We start from the raw sequence: 20,983 nt of genomic DNA, 5'->3' as shown, positions 1-20,983 counted from the left end.
AGATGGCATCTTTCAAGATTGTTTCCTCCCACCACCCTAAATAGAGGTTGGCATAACTCGGGGCACATTCAGTGCCCATGGCTGTGCCCCGTTGTAACGGAGCTCCGGGTACCCCGACCGAGTACCCTCCGTTGATGGATGCTCCTAGCGCTCTCAGAGGACTCCAAGCACTGCAGACGACACCACAACCACCGCAGGCTCCACAACCGCCGTAGCTTAACTGGAGCCGCGCCGTCTTCCGTCCACCCTGGAATGAACCTTCAGCATTCAGGAACGTGTGGGGAAGATCTCTCCTCCTGGAGAGCGTATCCGGAACAAGCTCTTACAAGAGCTAAGTGATTAAGAGCTCAGGGGAATATGCAGAGCATAGCAATCCCCAGTGTGATATAGCAGTTCCCTCCAATAACGAGACAAGGCTACGTATTGAGGGTCAGAAGAGGTCTGAGGACTGGAACACCCAGCCTGCTTTTTATTAGGATCAGGTACATACAGGACACTCCCAGGGGGAGGATGAAATTGACCAATCACATGCATGGTAACACCCCCACGTCTCCTCCCCTCAGATAAACACATAACCTAATTAAAACATACATTATTTTACCCCAGTTCTGGATGTACCCCAAAAACAGGGGGTACAGCTTTAAATCTGGTATCCCCAAATAGCCCTTGTTCAGGGGAACAGTCTGTCCAAAAATCAGCCCATTCGGATGGATGGTTCGGGAGATACAGGGCTCCAATGTTTTGACCGACCGCACAGACCAACTAGCCGAAAATAGTTCCATGAGTTTTGGCCTTGCGGTCGGTCTCCGTTCGCACGGTAAAATAGACGAAATTCTTGCCATCCATTCGCATCTTTGTGGTCGCTAGAATCCCCATACTAAGTTAAGTATAACTACCGAACGGCCGGTCGTTCGGTAGTTTCCGTGCGTATTTCTGGATGTCTGGAGGTCTTAGCGGTATTCGCCTGTTTGTGCTTCCGATTTCAGTTCCATGCGTTCACAGGCAAACACCGCTGTTCGCACGCAAGATGGCCGCGAACACGTGGAAAAGTCCCGAAATGGCGGCCACCTATTCAGAGCACAAAGAATTCGCATGAAATCATACGAACGGCTGTATTCTCCAGTAATGGCATTCTCATGCAATATATTCGCCTAAATCCCCTGGCTGTTAGGTTATATTAGCAGTCCAAACCTACAGCATAGATAAAGGGAAAAAGACAGTCTAATACAAGTCCATATGCCTGAATACAGGGTTTGCAGTGCAATATAGTCCAGGACCATAGTCGCAGGGGAGGAGGCAGGCAAGCAGGCCTCTCCAGGACAAAGTGGCGAAGGGCACTTCGTCACACATCTCCCCTTTGGGGGGAAGACTAACCAGGCACCTGACCTTCTGTCGGTCAGTGCCTCCGTTAGTCGATCCACCAACCCACAATAAACAGATGTCCGAGTGGCCCCCCCACAACATCAAAGTACAGGAACAGCCTACCCACAACACACAGTTACTGCACCTGGGTATTTGGCTGTGGTAATGAGGCCACATGCCGAGGGTACTTGAAGGGCAGAGGCCAACTGCACTCTGCCCAGATGCCAGCTCTTCCGCTGGGGTAGCCTGCAGGACATCAGGCTCTGGACCAGGGACAAAGGTAGGGCAGAGGCCGACTGCGCTCTGTCCAGCTGCCAGCTCTTCCGCTGGGGTAGCCTGCAGGACATCAGGCTCTGGACCAGGGACAAAGGTAGGGCAGAGGCCGACTGCGCTCTGTCCAGCTGCCAGCTCTTCCGCTGGGGTACTGAGACCATAGTCCGGCTCAGTAGTCAAGGGAACATGGACGTCAGGAGGGGTTAGCATCGCCTCCGTTAACCCTGGTGCCACGCTAGGAGTTAGCTGGGGAGGGGAATTTGTACTTACCCCCTCCTCTGGGTGTCCCGGTGAGGGTAGTTGGGGATCTGGAAAGGCTGTCCAGCATCCCTGTAGGTCAGGCACAGAGACCACGGTCCCATCTGCGCCGTCTGGAGGATTGGTGTCTCCCCTTGTTGGGGGAAGCTGCCGCTGGGGAGAGGGGGTGCTGTGCTCCTTTCCTGGAAACACAGGCTGCCGCTGGAGAGGGAGACCGCCTGTCTCCACTCCCTTACCATGGTCCTGTTGCTGTAGAGAGGGACCAACTGTCTCTGCTCTCTGTAGGACACACTGCTGCTGGGGGGGAAGGACGGCACCTTCGGCCCCCTGGGGTACACACTGCCGCTGGAGAGGGAGACCACCTGTCTCCGCTCCCTTACCATGGTCCTGTTGCTGTAGAGAGGGACCAACTGTCTCTGCTCTCTGTAGGACATACTGCTGCTGGGGGGGAAGGACGGCACCTTCGGCCCCCTGGGGTACACACTGCCGCTGGAGAGGGAGACCGCCTGTCTCCACTCCCTTACCATGGTCCTGTTGCTGTAGAGAGGGACCAACTGTCTCTGCTCTCTGTAGGACACACGGCTGCTGGGGGGAAAGGACGACCCCTTCGGCCCCCTGTAACTCACGCTGTTGTTGGGGCGCAGGGACGGAATACTTTGCCCTCACTGCCCGATATTCTGCTTCCATCTGCAGATACTCCGCCAGTTCTCTCCTTATTCTTGGTACCATTTCCTCGGTTAGAAGGGGCCCGTAGACATCCAACCGCCGCTTCAGCATAGCGTCAAACTGTACGTGACTATACCAATAGTCCAGTTTTGCTTGGTGTTCCCAGGATGCTGTTCCTCGCACTAGGGAAGCCATCCTGTTGTAGCCAGGGGCGCTGCCCAATGGCTAGCGTTGCCCTCAATTGTAACTCCAAACGTTACCAGTGTCTCTGAGCTGCTTCTCCTCGCACTAGGACGCCATCCCACCGCTGCCACCAATGTAACGGAGCTCCGGGTACCCCGACCGAGTACCCTCCGTTGATGGATGCTCCTAGCGCTCTCAGAGGACTCCAAGCACTGCAGACGACACCACAACCACCGCAGGCTCCACAACCGCCGTAGCTTAACTGGAGCCGCGCCGTCTTCCGTCCACCCTGGAATGAACCTTCAGCATTCAGGAACGTGTGGGGAAGATCTCTCCTCCTGGAGAGCGTATCCGGAACAAGCTCTTACAAGAGCTAAGTGATTAAGAGCTCAGGGGAATATGCAGAGCATAGCAATCCCCAGTGTGATATAGCAGTTCCCTCCAATAACGAGACAAGGCTACGTATTGAGGGTCAGAAGAGGTCTGAGGACTGGAACACCCAGCCTGCTTTTTATTAGGATCAGGTACATACAGGACACTCCCAGGGGGAGGATGAAATTGACCAATCACATGCATGGTAACACCCCCACGTCTCCTCCCCTCAGATAAACACATAACCTAATTAAAACATACATTATTTTACCCCAGTTCTGGATGTACCCCAAAAACAGGGGGTACATCTTTAAATCTGGTATCCCCAAATAGCCCTTGTTCAGGGGAACAGTCTGTCCAAAAATCAGCCCATTCGGATGGATGGTTCGGGAGATACAGGGCTCCAAAGTTTTGACCGACCGCACAGACCAACTAGCCGAAAATAGTTCCATGAGTTTTGGCCTTGCGGTCGGTCTCCGTTCGCACGGTAAAATAGACGAAATTCTTGCCATCCATTCGCATCTTTGTGGTCGCTAGAATCCCCATACTAAGTTAAGTATAACTACCGAACGGCCGGTCGTTCGGTAGTTTCCGTGCGTATTTCTGGATGTCTGGAGGTCTTAGCGGTATTCGCCTGTTTGTGCTTCCGATTTCAGTTCCATGCGTTCACAGGCAAACACCGCTGTTCGCACGCAAGATGGCCGCGAACACGTGGAAAAGTCCCGAAATGGCGGCCACCTATTCAGAGCACAAAGAATTCGCATGAAATCATACGAACGGCTGTATTCTCCAGTAATGGCATTCTCATGCAATATATTCGCCTAAATCCCCTGGCTGTTAGGTTATATTAGCAGTCCAAACCTACAGCATAGATAAAGGGAAAAAGACAGTCTAATACAAGTCCATATGCCTGAATACAGGGTTTGCAGTGCAATATAGTCCAGGACCATAGTCGCAGGGGAGGAGGCAGGCAAGCAGGCCTCTCCAGGACAAAGTGGCGAAGGGCACTTCGTCACACCCGTATCTGGAGGTAATAGGTTCCATCGAAGACAAAATAGTTATGCGTGAGAACAAATTCCAATAAAGACATTATTAGAGACGTTTCTTCCAAGTTGTACTTTGTAGATTTATTTAAGAAGTATGATGTGGCACTTAACCCCTTTTCGTGGGGAATGTTGTTATACAGGGACACAACATCCAAACTTGCTAGCATAGTGTATGGTGGAACTACAAGGTTTTCAAGCATTAGCAAAGTTTGTTTTGTGTCCTGAACGTTGGACTCCAAGTTTTCTACAAATGGATGAAGTAGTTTTGCCAAGAATTTGCTGGCCATTTCGGTTAGGGAATTGTTGCCTGAAATAATCGGTCTTCCTGGGGGTTTATTCAGGCACTTATGAACTTTGGGAAGACAGTAAAAGGTTGGAATGGTAGGATTTAGATTGGGAATCATGAAATGGTATTCTTCCTTACTGATGGTATTCTTCTCTAAAGCCTTATTTAGAAGGGTTCTGAGTTCGGCTAGGAATAAAATAGTCCGGTCCCGAGACAGAATGCTGTATTGTGATTTGTCCTTGAGATGTTCCATACACATCTCAATATAGGAATCCTGATCCATTATTACTATATTCCCCCCTTTGTCCGAGGGTTTCTTTTCTGTTGGCTATAAATAGGAGTTCTTGTCATACTCCTGCCACGTCTCTGGGTACTAGAGTCTGAATCAGACCATTCAGTGTCCCCTGATGTTAGATTCGGACCATCATTCCACCTTTTTCTAGTACTGTTTCGCTGTCTAAAAATTGTTCCTTCTTTGAAGTCCCTGTGATCACATTGAAATTTAAGATGTTTTTTTTCCCTGATGTATTTTTTATAGCTTTCTAAGTTGTCATTTAGTTTTGTTTCCATAGATTTAAAGTCTGAGTGGGTTTGAAAAGTTTTAATATTCTCAATTTCACCCTGAAGGTCCTGATTAACCCTTTCCAAGTGGGATTCCTCCAGATTAATTAGGAATTCCATTAATTTTATGGAACTATTTATCAAAATGCTATTCCATTCTTTTATTTGTATGTTAGTCTTTACTTTGTCAGGTCTTGGAATATCCAATCTTAGTCCCCGAGGTTTTTTTTCGGATTTCATTAAGGTACCATCCCTTAGAACAACAGGTTTCCCTTTAAAGCTGTTTTTCATAAGTATTTAAGTATTTTCTCAAATAAATAAGAATTATCTAAGTTCCCCTTCTAAGGGTAGATTATCTAAGTCTGAAATCCTAGTTATTCAGCCACTATTTACTTAGCTGATAACCAACTAAATTCGTAATTCTAGCTAATTTCTTAGCTGACAATCATCTAAGTGTGTAATTCCAGCTATTTAGCTGTCAATTCTTATAGTAGACATTTGTTAGTATTTAGTTCAGCTATCTGGTAATTTTTACATCTGCAAAAAGTGTATTCTGAAAACAGCGCTGAATCTTAGTAATTCAATTGAATCTTTATTCTCAATAAGTTGATTGATACCAATAACAAACGAATTCTCTGATATAAACGGAATTTCTTTGTACACAGAAAATCCTTTGGAAATCTTTAGCCCTGTCTTATCAATAATAGGCACTATGAACATATAATATCTGTCTATATTTATGTACCACCTCTTAGAACATTCAGGTTACCCTTTTAGCTGTTTGCTATAGATATCTATGCACCTACTTAAAGAATTCACAATTATTTAAAGCTCCCCTTTTAAGGGTAGATCACCTAAGTCTTGTAATTTTACCTATACAGCAGCTAATTTTTTAGCTGACAATCATCTAAGTTTTAAATTTTAGTAATTCAGCCGTAAAAATCTTTTTAGCTGACAATCAATCAAAGTTTGTAACTCTAGCTATTAAGCTGCCATTTTTATAGCTGACAATAATATCTATTTATTCTTTAGAATCTATTTTAATTCTGAACCAAGTCCTATCATGGCTGTGAAATACCCTAATCTCTCACATCCAGTTTACAGAGGGTAAAATAATTCCCCTGAATTTCCTGATTGAGAGTTAATCTCTAACAACCTTTACGTCATCCTCCGAGTGTTTTTCTATTGGCACTCAGAAGGATGACGTCAATTTGAACTTACCAATTAGAACGGTCACCGTCTTTTAAAATCCCGGTCTTTTCCCACACATCAGTTCCCCTCTGATGAGTAGTGGGCGAAACGCGCGTCAGGGGCACTCAGGGACTTAGAGCATCTGACATCTAATATCTGTATATTTCATTTGAACGCAGCTCGAGCCCTGAGTATACATTCTCTTTATTGCTATTACAATTTTGGAGGATTAGGGCTTTTTTTCTTTATTATGTCTGCCCATTTTTGCAATTGTCAATATGCACCTCTAATAGAAACCCCCTTTTCTCGGTTCCCACAGCAATAATGTTTTGTTTTTTGTTTTTTATCCACGGAGGAAATATAATAAAACCTCTAGATTGATAATTCATAGTGCACTTGGAAACTTTTTTTTTTTTTTATACATCGCAAATAGATACAATTACGAACGGATGCTAACTTTTCAGTGCACTTTGATACTATTCATTACATTTCTATTTGGATATAAGAAATAAGAGATATAATTATCATTTAGAAGATAAATGAATAGTTTTTTTTTTTTGTTTAGATTTTTTTGTTTAGATTTATTAATGTGTGAGAGTGCAAGAGTGGAGACTATCCAAAATGAACCATTTAGTAGTTAATACCTTATAATTTGATAACTGCAAGAATAGTCTCTCTGCTTTGATGTACTAAATGTGTAAGAGTGCAAAAATTGTGACTATACCAAAATGAACTCTCTCATAATTTGGTAACGGTGGATTGCAAATTATATTTTGCTCCAAAAACCTGGGAAGTAGGTTTCTGAAAACTTCTGAACAGAACCTTTTCCCCTTTTTTCTTACTAATCCTTTTTGTTATTATTCATATCCTTAGATTGAATTTAGGATTATTTAACTCACTAATTTAAGAAAATTCTATTTTATCTAGTGCTTAATTTATTGCACAAGGTGAATCTATAGCTATTTAATTCACTAGTTTAAGAGAATCTTATTCTGTTTAATGGTTAATTCTTTGCACAAGGAAGTTCAGAGTTCTAAGAATAAATTCGATGTACTTTCTCGACCTATTTGAAAAGATTCTAAAACAATGTATATGAGATCCACTGATACCTAATAGTCAGTAACAGCACATTGGTATTTTTTTATTATTATTCATTATTTTGAATATCCACTTATATATATTGGATATTTTATCCTTATTGAGCTACCAAAAATAATTTTAATAGAATCATTAAAAGTTAAGTTTTATTGTTAGGACACTCATTTCTTGTTTATTCACTTTGGTCTATGGGTTAACCCCTTAAAGAGTGTTCCTTCAGCTTCCCTTTTTTCTTACTTTTTTCTGTTTAACAAAAATAAAGAGTAGCCACACATGAAGTGACTATATAACCGCTGAAGGAAACAGCTTAAAAAATAAAAGGCCAATATGATGTAACATTTCTGTCATTCACCCGAAAGGGGATAAATACAAACAATGTTGTAAAGCAATAAACATGTTCCTTAGAATTTTGGAGTCAAATACAATCTGAATACATTTGCTTTGCACAAGCTCTTTCCACCATTGTGCTGTTGTAGGTGTGTAATTGACTCTTTTGTTCTTCTGTAATCAGAGAGTGTGTCTCAAACTGCTTTATCCCAAGAAGGGGGATGATCTTCTTTCACTACTTGTTATCTCTGATAACGAATATATTATTATATGCAATAAATGTACGAATTACTTTGAAACATTTACTTTTACTACCATTGTTGATGCAAGATGCATTAACCTTTTTAATCTTGTATTTGCTCTAGGGCTGTGGTTCCCAAACCAGTCTTCGTGGCCCACCAACAGTCCAGGATTTATATATTTCCCTGTTTTATTCCAATGGAGATACTAACAAACCCTGGACTGTTGGTGGGACTTGAGGACTGGTTTGGAAAATGCTGCTATAGGGGTTTATACCATATGACGTCTCATAATCCTGAGCTGAAATAATTTAACTCTTTATTCATTCCTAATTAGTGTGGGTGGAAGTTTAGGATGTCATTAACCCCTTAAGGACACATGACATGTGTGACATGTCATGATTCCCTTTTATTCCAGATGTTTGGTCCTTAAGGGGTTAAAGACACCAGAAGGTCTCAGAATTAAATTATGCCACATTTATTTTATTTGTAATGAATACTGCTTCCAGTCTTATCTTAGTTATATAGAGAACATCTTATGGAATGTATCCAGACAAAACTGTCACTGTGTGCACATCTCTTGAATGAGCACATCCAATTTTTCTAGAGATCCACCAACCATAGCAACTATTTTGACTTCAACTGTAAGTCAATGTGTTAATGTGACATACAAATCTGTCATCCCCCCTTTTTTTTTTTATCTAGTTAGAAAATGGGGTAGGGGTGTGTGAAAAAATGAGACAAGTAGGGAGAAAGAGAACTAGTAAGTCTAAGGAACTATTAACTGAACAAGTTTAAACATGATAATTAAGGAAGTGTAAGAGAGATACTCTAAGCATCAAAATATAGCTTTTTTTCATATAAAGCAGTGTTGGTATATAGGTCATGCCTCTGCAGTCTCACTGCTCAATTCTCTGCCATTTAGAACTTAAGATCAGATCTTACAGCACAGTATGTTTAGTCTAAAAGTTATTATCTCCTGCTCTGTTAATTAAAATATCATCATGCACTTCAGGTTGTTGAAGGCCCTAGCTGACCATAAACAGAGTAGCAGATGAGAAGTTCTAAGTTAAATACAACATGTTTACCAATCTTGATTTTTGGGGAAATGTGCAAATGGCTGGTTTACAATTCTGTGTAAACAGAATGATGCCATCTACCATGTTTTGTGCTAATGATTCAGGCAGAAGGTATTGGAATATTATCAGAGTAAATTGTTTCTTAGTATACATTGGACCAGTTAATACCAAATGAGCATGTTTGAAATACTGCAGACAACTTGGGTGCTGCAACTTGGTTCTGCAGTTTGCTGTCACCTAAGGGTTTCTGGTATAAGAAAATCATTATTTTACCCTTGGACCTTGAACTTGTCAATGATTATGAGAAGTTCCAATATAAAATTTCTCTTTCTCTATTTTAGGCACTGACTTGGTGGAAGCTGAGCTGGATGACATTTATATTGTGGAGTCGCCTTATAAAGTTCTTTTCACCAAAACATCAAAATATTTCAAGCCTGGGATGAGCTTTGACCTGACGGTAATTTTGTTTCTAACATGAAATGCATTCCCAAAGTTAGTGTCACTGGATAGATGGCATATTGTGCGTGACTCCTTTATAATAGGGAGGCAAAAGTCCACTCCCTTCAAGTGTTGCCTAGATCTAGTGGGTGAAATGGACAAACCAGTCAATGCCTGGCCAATTGGTTTAGATTTTTCTGTTGTTCTTTATCAGTTATACTATTTTACATATTATATGTTCATAGTCAGGGCTATTACATTCTTTCTTCTCCAGTGCCTGTTTTTTTTATAAAATACTACAATCATCTTCTTCATCCCTTATCAAAACATAACAAATACAAATGATTTTGTGGGACACATTTAGGACATCGAAGTAACCAGTTGGAATCTTGTGATGCTATTTTTAAGTGTTTGTTAAGGAAGGTGCAGTTCTACCCTTCCCCTTTCATTATATCTGTTCTCTTCTGTTTCTTTAAACCAGCTCTTTGTTTCAAACCCCGATGGCTCTCCTGCAAGTAATGTCCCTGTAGTGGTAAACTCAGGAGCAATCAGTGGAGTAACTAGTGATGACGGAACCACAAAGATAAGATTGAATTCAGGGGCTAATGAGAGAACATTGCAAGTAACGGTAAGTCTAATAAGTCAAATGGTAAATGTTATTATGCCCTATAACCAGACTATTTTAGAAAGAAATATGCAGGTATGGATTGCAATACTTTGATAACATAAAGCAGACTTAATAAAGGAATTGAGCTAAAGCTGAATATAAAGCTATATTGATATGACTACCATTTTCCTCCAAGATCCTTGAGAGAGTTGTGAGATTGACCAATCTCCTCGAATCCAACTATCAGCTTAACCAACTTCAGAGTGTTTCAGTCCATTCAATTCCTTCAAAATATCATAAAAAACTCACTTCTTTAGACAATTATCATATGAATAAAACTGTTGATACTGTCCAGATAATCGCTTCCCCTTCCTCTCCCATCGTATTAGGTTTCCCTTGGCTCATCAAGCATAACCCTCATATTGACTGGACTAAAGGGGAAATACTGGAATGGGGTTAAGACTGTCAGGAAAACTGCATGTTTCACATTACTAAAAAAGTGGGCATTGTTGCTTTACCCGCTGCTACGTCACTGACCCTCGAAATTCCCATACAGTATTGGGAGGTTAGGGAGGCGTTTAGTAAAAGCCAGATTGATGTTCTTCTTCCACATAGGTCATACGATTGCTCCATTGATCTGTTGCCTGGGGCTATGCCTCCTAAGGGATATGCTCTACCCCCACAAGAAAGTAAGATCATGGATGAGTACATCAAAGAATCGTTAAGTCATATACGTAAATAATTCTCGCCTGCTGGAGCAGGATTCTTTTTTGTAGCTAAAAAAGAGGGAGAGTTACGTCCTTGCATTGGCTACAGGACATTAAACAAGATTACTATAAAGAATTCCCCTTATATCCAAATTGTTTGATAGACTTCAGGGTGCTAAGATCTTTACCAAACTTGGCCTTAGGAGTGCATTCAATTTGGTGAGGATTAGGAAGGATCACGAATGGAAGACGGCATTTAACACTAGGAGTGGGCACTATGAATACCTTGTCATGCCCTTTGGATTATGCAATGCATAGGCCGTGTTTCAGGATTTTATTAACAATGTACTCAGAGACTATCTCTATCCATTTGTTATAGTTTACCTGGATGATATCCTTATTTATTCCCCAGACCTCCAGACTCATCATGAACATGTTAAACAAATATTACACACTTTGCTTGATAATGGACTTTATTGTAAACTTGCGAAATGCATATTTGATCAGCATGAGGTTTAGTTTTTGGGGTATAATATTTCTGCCTCTGGTTTCCAAATGGATCCTTGCAAACTAGAGGCCGTTCTACACTGGCCATAACCCAATGGGTTAAAATCCATCCAAAGGTTTATTGGTTTCTATAACTATTATAGGAGATTCGTCAAAAGTTTCTCTTCAGTAATAGCCCCCATCATCAATATGACACGCAAGGGGGCTAATTGTACTATATGACCTAAAGAGGCTTTTGAGCTTCTTAAACAAATGTTCGCATCTGCTGACATATTAAGACATCCTGACACTAGTAAATCTTGTCTACTTGAGGTTGATACCTCCGAGACAGGGGTCAGGGCTGTTCTTTCTCAGAGAGAGAGCCAGGATGCCCCTTTGCATCTTTGTGGTTACTTCTCCAGAAAGTTGTTTCCTGCGAGCGTAACTATGACATTGTTAAGAGAGAACTGTTAGCCATCATACTAGCGCTTAAGGAATGGCAACGTCATTTGGAGGGTTCGAAGGATCCCATTCTGATTATTACTGATCACAAGAACCTGGCATATATTGGGGATGCCAAATTACTGTCTTCTAGACAAGCTAGGTGGTCATTATTTTTGTCTCGCTTTAACTTCATTATCACCTAAAGATCGGTCCCAAGATTGTTAAAGCTGACATCCCGTATTATTGCATCCGCTGTCCTTTCTTTATCATCCCCTTTGCTCTGTGCTATCATGGTGGCTCAGCCCCAGGCACCTTGCAACAAACCTCAAGATAAATTGTTTATTCCATTGCCTGACAGGAAAGAGGTGCTGAAGGTATTCCATGACAATGTGACGGCTGGGCATGCAGGTATTAATAAAACTGTATCCGCCATTTCCATGTCATTTTGGTGGGAGTCACTCAGGAGGGATATTAAAGATTATGTAGAAGCCTGCTCTGTCTGTACATTTTCGAAGATTCCTCATAAACATCCGTGTGGATTGTTACAGCCACTTCCTATACCCAGAATCCCATGGTCTCATTTATCGATGGATTTCATTGTTGAACTGCCTAGTTCCAATGAATATACAACCATCCTCATTGTAGTTGACTGTTTTTACAAAATGGCACATTTTACTCCACTTAAAAAATTGCCATCATCTCAGTACCTGGTGCACATATTTATATGCATTATTGTCAGGCTACATGGTATTCCTCAAAATATTGTGTCTGACAGGGGTTCCCAATTTGTGTCACGGTTCTGGAGGGCATTCAATAAACAGTTGGGCATTGAATTGTCATTATTCCTCTGTTTACCATCTCCAAAATAATGGTACGGCCGAAAGAGCTATCCAATCACTTGAGCTGCATTTACGTTGCTTCATGGGCCGGCACTATCCGAACGCCGGCCCTGCAGTAGCCCACAGCGGGCAGGTGCGGAGATCAAAGATTTAAGGCTAGAGTTCACTCACCACCAGGACCACCAGGGATGGATGGCAGCAGCAGCAGGATCCCCCCTCCCAGGCATAAGGTAAGAAGGGAGGGGGGATATAATCACTCAAGTAAAAACAGCCTCACTTACTCACACACACCCTGCACCCCTAACACTCACAGCACCCTCACTCACACACATACACACACTGCACCCCTGACACTCAGAACACACTCACACACACACTGCACCCCTGACACTCAGAGCACCCTCACTCACACACACACACACTGCAACCCTGACACTCACAGCACACACACACTGCACTCCTGACACTCACAGCACCCTCGCTCACACACACACTGCACCCCTGACACTCAGAGGAGCACACACACACATACACTGCACCCCTGACACCCCTCACACACACACACACACACACACACTGCACCCCTGACACTCAGAGCACACTTACACACACAGACTTCACCCCTGACACTCAGAGCACACTCACACACAATGCACCCCTGACTCTCAGAGCACACTCACACACTGCACCCCTGACACTCAGAGCACCCTCACTCACTCACACACACACTGCACCCCTGACACTCACAGCACCCTCACACACACACACACACACACACACTGCACCCCTGACACTCACAGCACACACACACACACACTGCATCCCTGACACTCACAGCACCCTCACTCACACACACACACACACACTGCACCCCTGACACTAAAAGCACACACACACACACACACACACTGTGTCTCCCAGTCTCCCAGTGTCCCAATGTCTCAGCGTCCCCAAGTCTCTCACCATCCCCATGTCTCGCAGGCACGGAGCTTCTGTCTGGACTATCTGTGCAGAGCTGCTCCCCCGCGGATCAGTGTGTAGAGAGAGGCAGGGAGTGAGATGCTGTAACTTCTTATCCCTGCCTCTCTCCACACAAACAGCGACCCCTACTGGTCGGCGCTGGTATTGCAGAATAATCTCTGTTTATACTGAGACAGACATTTGTATTGCCGGTATTACTGCAATACCAGCACCGGCTAGGCAGCCTCAAATACCTGCGAAATACCTGTCAGCCAAAGGAAATACATGAGAAATACCTAGCAACCCTAAGAGTAGTGTGTTAAAAAAAAAAAAAAAAATCTTTTTTTTAAATCAATGGGCCTATTCCATGGGCCTGGCACTGCAGCTCCATCAGCCCCTATGTTAATCCGGCCCTGGGTGCGTGTGTGTGCTGGTGATTGAATGTGGTGCATGTGCGTGATGGTAGGTTAGAATGAGGTGGCTGTGGGTAAGATGTCAAGTAAGAATGCATGACTGTGTGGTGGTTCTGTGTGTGATGATAGCTGAGTTTGATGGTAGTATGTGAGATGCTAGGAGTGTGAATGTTAATTATGTGGAGTGGCTGATTGTGTTAGCCCATTTTATCTCATCTTTAAGAAAAAAAAAATTTTATTACCAATTTTACTTTATGATTTGGACAGGACGGGAGGCCTAATCAATCGTGAACTGAAGGTAAAATCATATGGTATGTGCTTCTAGTGGGTGCAGTAGCTTTTAGTGTTCCCTTTGATATTGTGTGGCTACTAGACTTGAATATGGCTAAATCGCGATAAAAAAGACTCATGCAATGGCCGAGCATGTTCATTTTGATTTATGAATTTCACCTTTTGGCACCAAAAAAAGAGATTACTGATGGGAAAAAACGATAATTGATAGCTAGTGGACAGTCACTAAATGTTGATTTTATTCACATAACAAGTTGGAGGTAACCTATCGGTTACTTTTTTCACTTGTGTGCTAAATGTCTGGAAAATGCTCTTATCAGTTTACAGTATTTAAAATATCATGTATAATAATTATAATACATAATATTGTACCCCCACCCTCATGGCCCCCTCCTGTGGCTCTGAAGGGATTAAAACCATTTCAGTAGCTTACCTTATTCCAGCGCCGGGCTCCCACATCTGACGTCTGACGTCAGCAGAGCCGAATGTGCATGCGCGGCAGTGCCGCTCATGCATTCAAAGTATCCATTGGAAACAGGGCCGGTGCTAGGATTTTTGACTACACAGGCGAAGATGCATTTTGACGCCCCCCCATCTGCCCCCCAAAAATAAACATCTTCACCTCTGTGTCTCGTAGCCCCCTTTTGAATTTCTAACCCCTATTAGTGTTGCATATCCAACCTCTTGAATGTCTTACCCCTTTGGCCCCTTTGTGCCCTTTAGTGTGTCTCCTACAACCCCTCTTATGTATTTCTTACTTCCCCGCCTGCCCCTTCCTGTCTTTTTCTTCCCCCAGCCCCTATCTATCTCTCTTTTTCTCCCACATAGACATAGATAAAGGCAAAAATACATACATGCACAAATACACAAACATACAGACATACAAGCACACATACATAATTATTCAGGCACACAGTCAAAAAGATATACAGACACACAGTCATAAAAGGCCTACAATCAAACAAACACAGTCATACAATCTACACATACAGGTACATTGTCGTACAAACACAGACATACATTCATACAAATACAGGCACACACAGAAACACAGACACAGACATAAAGAAACAGAGAGGCATATAGAGACATACATACACAATGATACAGACAGACATACACACACACACAAACACTGCCATACATATACACACACTCACACACTGACAGACAGACATATACACACATTGACAGACAGACATACACATACACACACTGACAGACAGACATATACACACAGACACACAGGCAGACATATACACACACACTGACAGACATACACTGACAGACAGACGTATACACACACACACACTGACAGACAGACAGACAGACATATACACACACACTGACATACAGACATATACACACAGAGACACACTGAGACATACACACACACTGACAGACAGACATACACACACACACACTGACAGACAGACATATACACACACAGACACACTGACAGACAGACATACACACACACTCACACACTGACATACAGGCATATACACACACAAACACTGACAGACATACATATACACACACTGACAGACATACATACACACACACACACACTGACAGACAGACACACACACACTGACAGACAGACATATACACACACACACACTGACAGATAGACACATACACACACTGACAGACAGACATACACACACACACACACACACTGACAGACAGACATACACACACACACACACACACACACACACACACTGACAGACAGACATATACACACACAGACACACTGAGACATACACACACACAGACAGACATACATATACACACAGAGACACACTGAGACATACACACACACACTCACACAGACATACATATACACACACAGACACCCTGAGACATACACACACACACACACACACACACACACTGACAGACAGGCATATACACACAAACACACTGACAGACATACACTGACAGACAGACATATACACACACACACACTGACATATACACACACAGACACACTGAGACACACACACACACACACACTGACAGATAGACATACACACACACACACACTGAGACATACATACACTGACAGACAGACATACACACACATACACACACACACACATAGACACACTGACAGAAAGGTTCAGGAGGGTGGCTTACCTGGTTCCAAAGTGCTGCCTGTAGCGGATTGGTACCGGGCTGTCCCACGACATGTATGAGAATAAGTGTATTTGGTCATATGGCTGGTTTAATGTGTATGTACATGTATAGAAAGCATGGTATCCGGGTATAATGACAGTTAAATGTATGTAAAGAATTGTATTCCTCTAGTTGTTCGGTAGAATCATTCAAATAAAACAAGGGAATGAAACTACCGAACAACCAGACCACCCAGGAATGAGTGTGCCTCCAATTACCGTTTGCAACAATGTTGCAAACAGGTAATTGGCAATCAGTGCAGTGTGGTCTTTGTCCTCTGGGTGGCCGCCATTCGGGAAACAAACACGTGGCGGCGGCCATCTTAAACTACCGAACAGCGGTGTTTTGCCGTCGAGTGTCTGGAACTAAAATCGGACACTATGCCAAGCCAACACCGCTGAGACCTCCATACTTCCAGAAATTCGTATGGAAACTACCGAATGACCCGCCGTTCGGTAGAAAGAGCCCCATAAACAAGGGAATTCATTCAAACCCTCTCCAGGCTCTATAACACAGGCAATTCGCCTGTTTTCATTCCCTTGTTTGTGACCGACCGCAGGGCCAAAATGCATGGAACTGTTTTCGGATACTTTACCCATGCGGTCGGTCAAATCTTTGGAACCCCATATCTCACGAACCATTCATCCGAATGGGCTAATTTTTAAGTATGTTGGTCCCCCAGAATAGAGCTATCTGGGGATGTTGGATTTGTGGATGTACCCCAAGTATTTAGGGTACATCCAAAACTCGGGGAAAACTGTGTACACAATAAGGGGATTATGATGCTAGAGGAGGGGAGGAGATCTGTGGGAGGTTACTACTTAGAGATTGGATAATGTCTTAAGTGATAGAACCTCCTCCCTTGCATGGGAGAGGGCTTTATAAGGAACTGTGGAATAAAGCTTGTCAGTCTACTCCTGAAACTGTGTGTCGTCCAGTTATTGGGATTGCGATGGGGATACTGCTGTATTATTTTACCTGCTGGAAACCTTGCCTATGGACTTAACATCACCTTGTTCCTGAGCCTCACTGGAATCTCTAGTGGAGAATAGCTGTGCAAGATCGGCTCTCCGCTACATTGGTTGGCAGCGCTGGGATCCAAACTCACAGAGGAACAAGCGTAAATGGAGTACGGATGGAGATTGATTTTTCTGCGCTAAAACGCTCCACGCTAAAGGACCTCCTAGAGGCAAGGGGTATACAAGCCAGCAATAAGAAGAAAGCAGTACTTGTTACAGAACTCATGGCAGAGTACAGAATGGAGGGCGATTCAGTTCCGGCACAGAGGGAGCCGGGAGGAACACCACAAGGATCGGAATTCCAGAGGCAGGTTCAGTTCAGGCTATCCTTTTATGGGGAAAACCCCCCAACAGAAATTGTTACCAGGACAATGGCCGAGGTACAAGAATTCATCCTAAGGACACAGGCACCAGAACAAAGCTCTGCAATTAATGTGCCACAGGAAGGTAAGCCTAAAATACCATACCAGGCTTTTAAAACATATGTGGAGGCAGAGGAAGATATAGACGCTTTCCTGCAAGACTTTGAAAGACTGTGTGCACTGCATAAAATTAACGCAGAGGACTGGGTACCTATTTTGGCCGGAAGGTTAACCGGGAGGGCAGCAGAGGCATATCGGACTGTACCTAATGACGAAATAAGGAATTACAGTAAAGTGAAAGAAATTATACTCGCCAGGTATGCTATAACACCCGAGGCATACCGGCGGAGGTTCCGGGATCTAAAGAAAACAGAGAAGGACTCGCACGCAGAGTGGGCATGCCGATTACAGGGGGCATCGCTCGGGTGGGTGCAAGCTAGCAAGGCACGTTCTATGGAGGATGTAATACAAATGTTGCTGATGGAGCAGTTCTATGAGGGAGTAACCAATGAGGTCCAGGAATGGGTAAGGGACAGAAACCCTACTTCCCTTACCGAGGCGGCTAGGAAAGCGGATGACTACCTGGATGCACGCAGGTCACAAAAACCTGCAGCTCCAAAAGCAACCTTTAAAACATTCGGGGGAAACAACTACACCCCAGCTCCACCGAGACCGCTACCACCACCTCCACCACCCGCTGCACAGCCCCGGTTCCGACAACCCACCGCTGGCCCCTGTCATCACTGCCAGAAGTGGGGACATTATAAAAGGGAATGCCCACAGCTACGGGACCGTTCCACCTGGATTCGTCCAGGCCCACCTCCACCCAGGGCGGCCGCAGCCCACCACTACCAGGACCTAGTCACCACCCCATATGGTTCCGCAGTCCCCATTACTACTGTGGAACAATGGGAGGTACTGCACGAGGCAGATCCGGTCCAGGCCAATGTGGATAATCTACGGCACCATCGACAGACGGTATATCTGAATGGTACAGCAGTCCGGGGATTACGAGATTCGGGAGCCACCATCACTTTGGTACAGAGCCACCTGATTTCAGATCAGGCAAAACTGAACAAAACTGTTGCCGTCCGGGTAGCTGGGGGAGCAGTGTACCGGCTACCTACAGCAAGGGTACATTTACATTGGGGAGCGGGGGCAGGGGAAGTGGAGGTGGGGTTGATGCCACATTTACCGGCGGAGGTTTTATTGGGGAACGATCTGGGGAGGCTCACTTCTGCTTTTGAGCCCCAGTCACCCACCACAGGAGAGGTCAACCCTGTAGTCACCCGACAACAGGCCCGCACCCAGGACCACAACACACTGCCGGAGGTCCAGGTAAGCAACCCTACCCCCCCTCTAGAATGTGTCCCCTGGGCTCCACCTAATGAATTTGTAGCTGAAGTCGCAACAGACCCACGCTTCAGGTGTATAGGGACAAGGTTGGCACGGGTTCCCCCGGGGCGGAGGGAGAGAAGTTTATCTGGGATAAACAACTTTTATACAGGGAAACAACCAAACAGATTACGGGGTTAGACCCGATAGCGAGGAGACAATTAGTGGTACCACAGCGGTACCGGGCTGAATTACTCCGGATAGCGCATGATATTCCACTATCCGGACATCTAGGGGTTAGTCGCACCAGGTACAGACTAACCCAGAGTTTCTTCTGGCCAGGGATTAGCCAGGAAGTACGCAGATATTGCACGACTTGCGATACCTGCCAGAGAGTGGGAAAAAGGGGGGATCGCAGGAAGGCTAAACTTCACCCCTTACCCATAATAGAGGAACCTTTTAGCCGAATAGCGGTGGATCTGATAGGCCCCCTCAATAAAGTTAGCCCGTCAGGAAAACGGTATATTTTAACGGTCGTAGATTATGCCACCAGGTATCCAGAAGCAGTGGCTCTGACCAACATCCACGCTGAGACGGTCGCGGATGCCCTCATGCGGATATTCTCCCGGATGGGATTACCCAGGGAGATTATCTCGGATCAGGGTACCCAGTTTACCGCAGAATTCACCCAACACCTCTGGAGGATCTGTGGCATTAAGCCTATTATCAGCGCCCCTTACCACCCCCAGACGAACGGGCTCTGCGAACGATTCAATGGTACCTTGAAGCAGATGCTCCGAACCTTCGCAGAGACCCACAAGGACTGGGAACGATTCCTGCCGCACCTCCTATTTGCATACCGGGAGGTGCCGCAGGAATCCACAGGGTTCTCCCCGTTTGAATTATTGTTTGGAAGGAGGGTCCGAGGCCCATTGGATCTTATTAGAGAGCATTGGGAGGGAGACCGGAGCACAGATGGCACTCCCATCCTACCATATGTGCTGGCCTTTCGGGACCGCCTAGAAGCGTTGACCAAGACGGTACGGGAAAACCTTCAGGAGGCCCAGACCCGCCAGCGTACATGGTATGATCGGGGAGCCAGGGACCGTAGCTTTCAGGTCGGGCAGAAGGTACTAATTTTAAAACCTGTCCGACATGATAAGTTACAGGCCGCCTGGCAGGGCCCATATAAGGTGGTGGAGCAAAGATGCGATACCACCTATATTATCGGCCCCTGCACAGGGACTGGGGGGCGACGCATGCTCCATGTGAACATGCTGAAGCCCTACCACGAGCGTACTGAGGAGGTAACCGCCATCTGTGCCCCTAACACGGAAGAGTTTGACAGCTTACCCCTCCCCGATTTGCTGGGGGATGGGCAGCTGTCCGGAGATTTAGGGGAGGTTACGCTGGGAGATCGGCTGAGCCCACAGGAGCGGATCGAGGTACAGCAACTATTGGAAGAGAAACGCGACACGTTCTCTAATGTACCTGGATACACGCCTCTGGCAACTCACCGGGTCGAGACCCCAGGGCAACTACCCATGCGCCAGACGCCATACCGCATTCCAGAAGCGGTACGGGCAAACATGCGTAAGGAGATCGACGAAATGCTCCAACTGGGGGTGATTGAACCCTCAGACAGTCCTTGGGCATCTCCTGTAGTCCTCGTACCAAAGCGAGACGGTACGACCCGCTTCTGCGTGGACTATAGGAGATTGAACGAGAAGACTGTATCTGACGCCTATCCGATGCCCCGGATAGACGAGTTACTGGACAGAATGGCCAGGGGCCAATACCTCACCACTATTGACTTGTGTAAAGGGTATTGGCAAATCCCCCTGGCCCCAGACGCCATCCCGAAGTCGGCCTTTGTCACCCCATTTGGCTTGTACCAGTTTAAGGTCATGCCATTTGGGATGAAAAACGCCCCAGCCACCTTCCAAAGGATGGTGGA

The 20,983-nt window shown here is 44.8% G+C and overlaps 1 protein-coding gene across 1 annotated transcript in view; it reads left to right on the top strand.

Annotated features, from left to right (window-relative positions):
- Nucleotides 1-20,983, top strand: part of LOC134603562 (A.superbus venom factor 1-like) — a 241,885-nt gene that overhangs the window by 97,450 nt on the left and 123,452 nt on the right. Inside the window, exons 10-11 of the mRNA XM_063449655.1 lie at nucleotides 9,283-9,398; nucleotides 9,861-10,007. Coding sequence (XP_063305725.1) covers nucleotides 9,283-9,398; nucleotides 9,861-10,007 — 263 coding nt within the window. The remainder of the gene's footprint in view (nucleotides 1-9,282; nucleotides 9,399-9,860; nucleotides 10,008-20,983) is intronic.

The sequence above is a fragment of the Pelobates fuscus genome, chromosome 3, assembly GCF_036172605.1.
Source record: "Pelobates fuscus isolate aPelFus1 chromosome 3, aPelFus1.pri, whole genome shotgun sequence".
NCBI lineage: Eukaryota > Metazoa > Chordata > Amphibia > Anura > Pelobatidae > Pelobates > Pelobates fuscus.
Note: the sequence above shows the minus strand (reverse complement) of the source record. Positions and strands in the feature narration are given on the sequence as shown.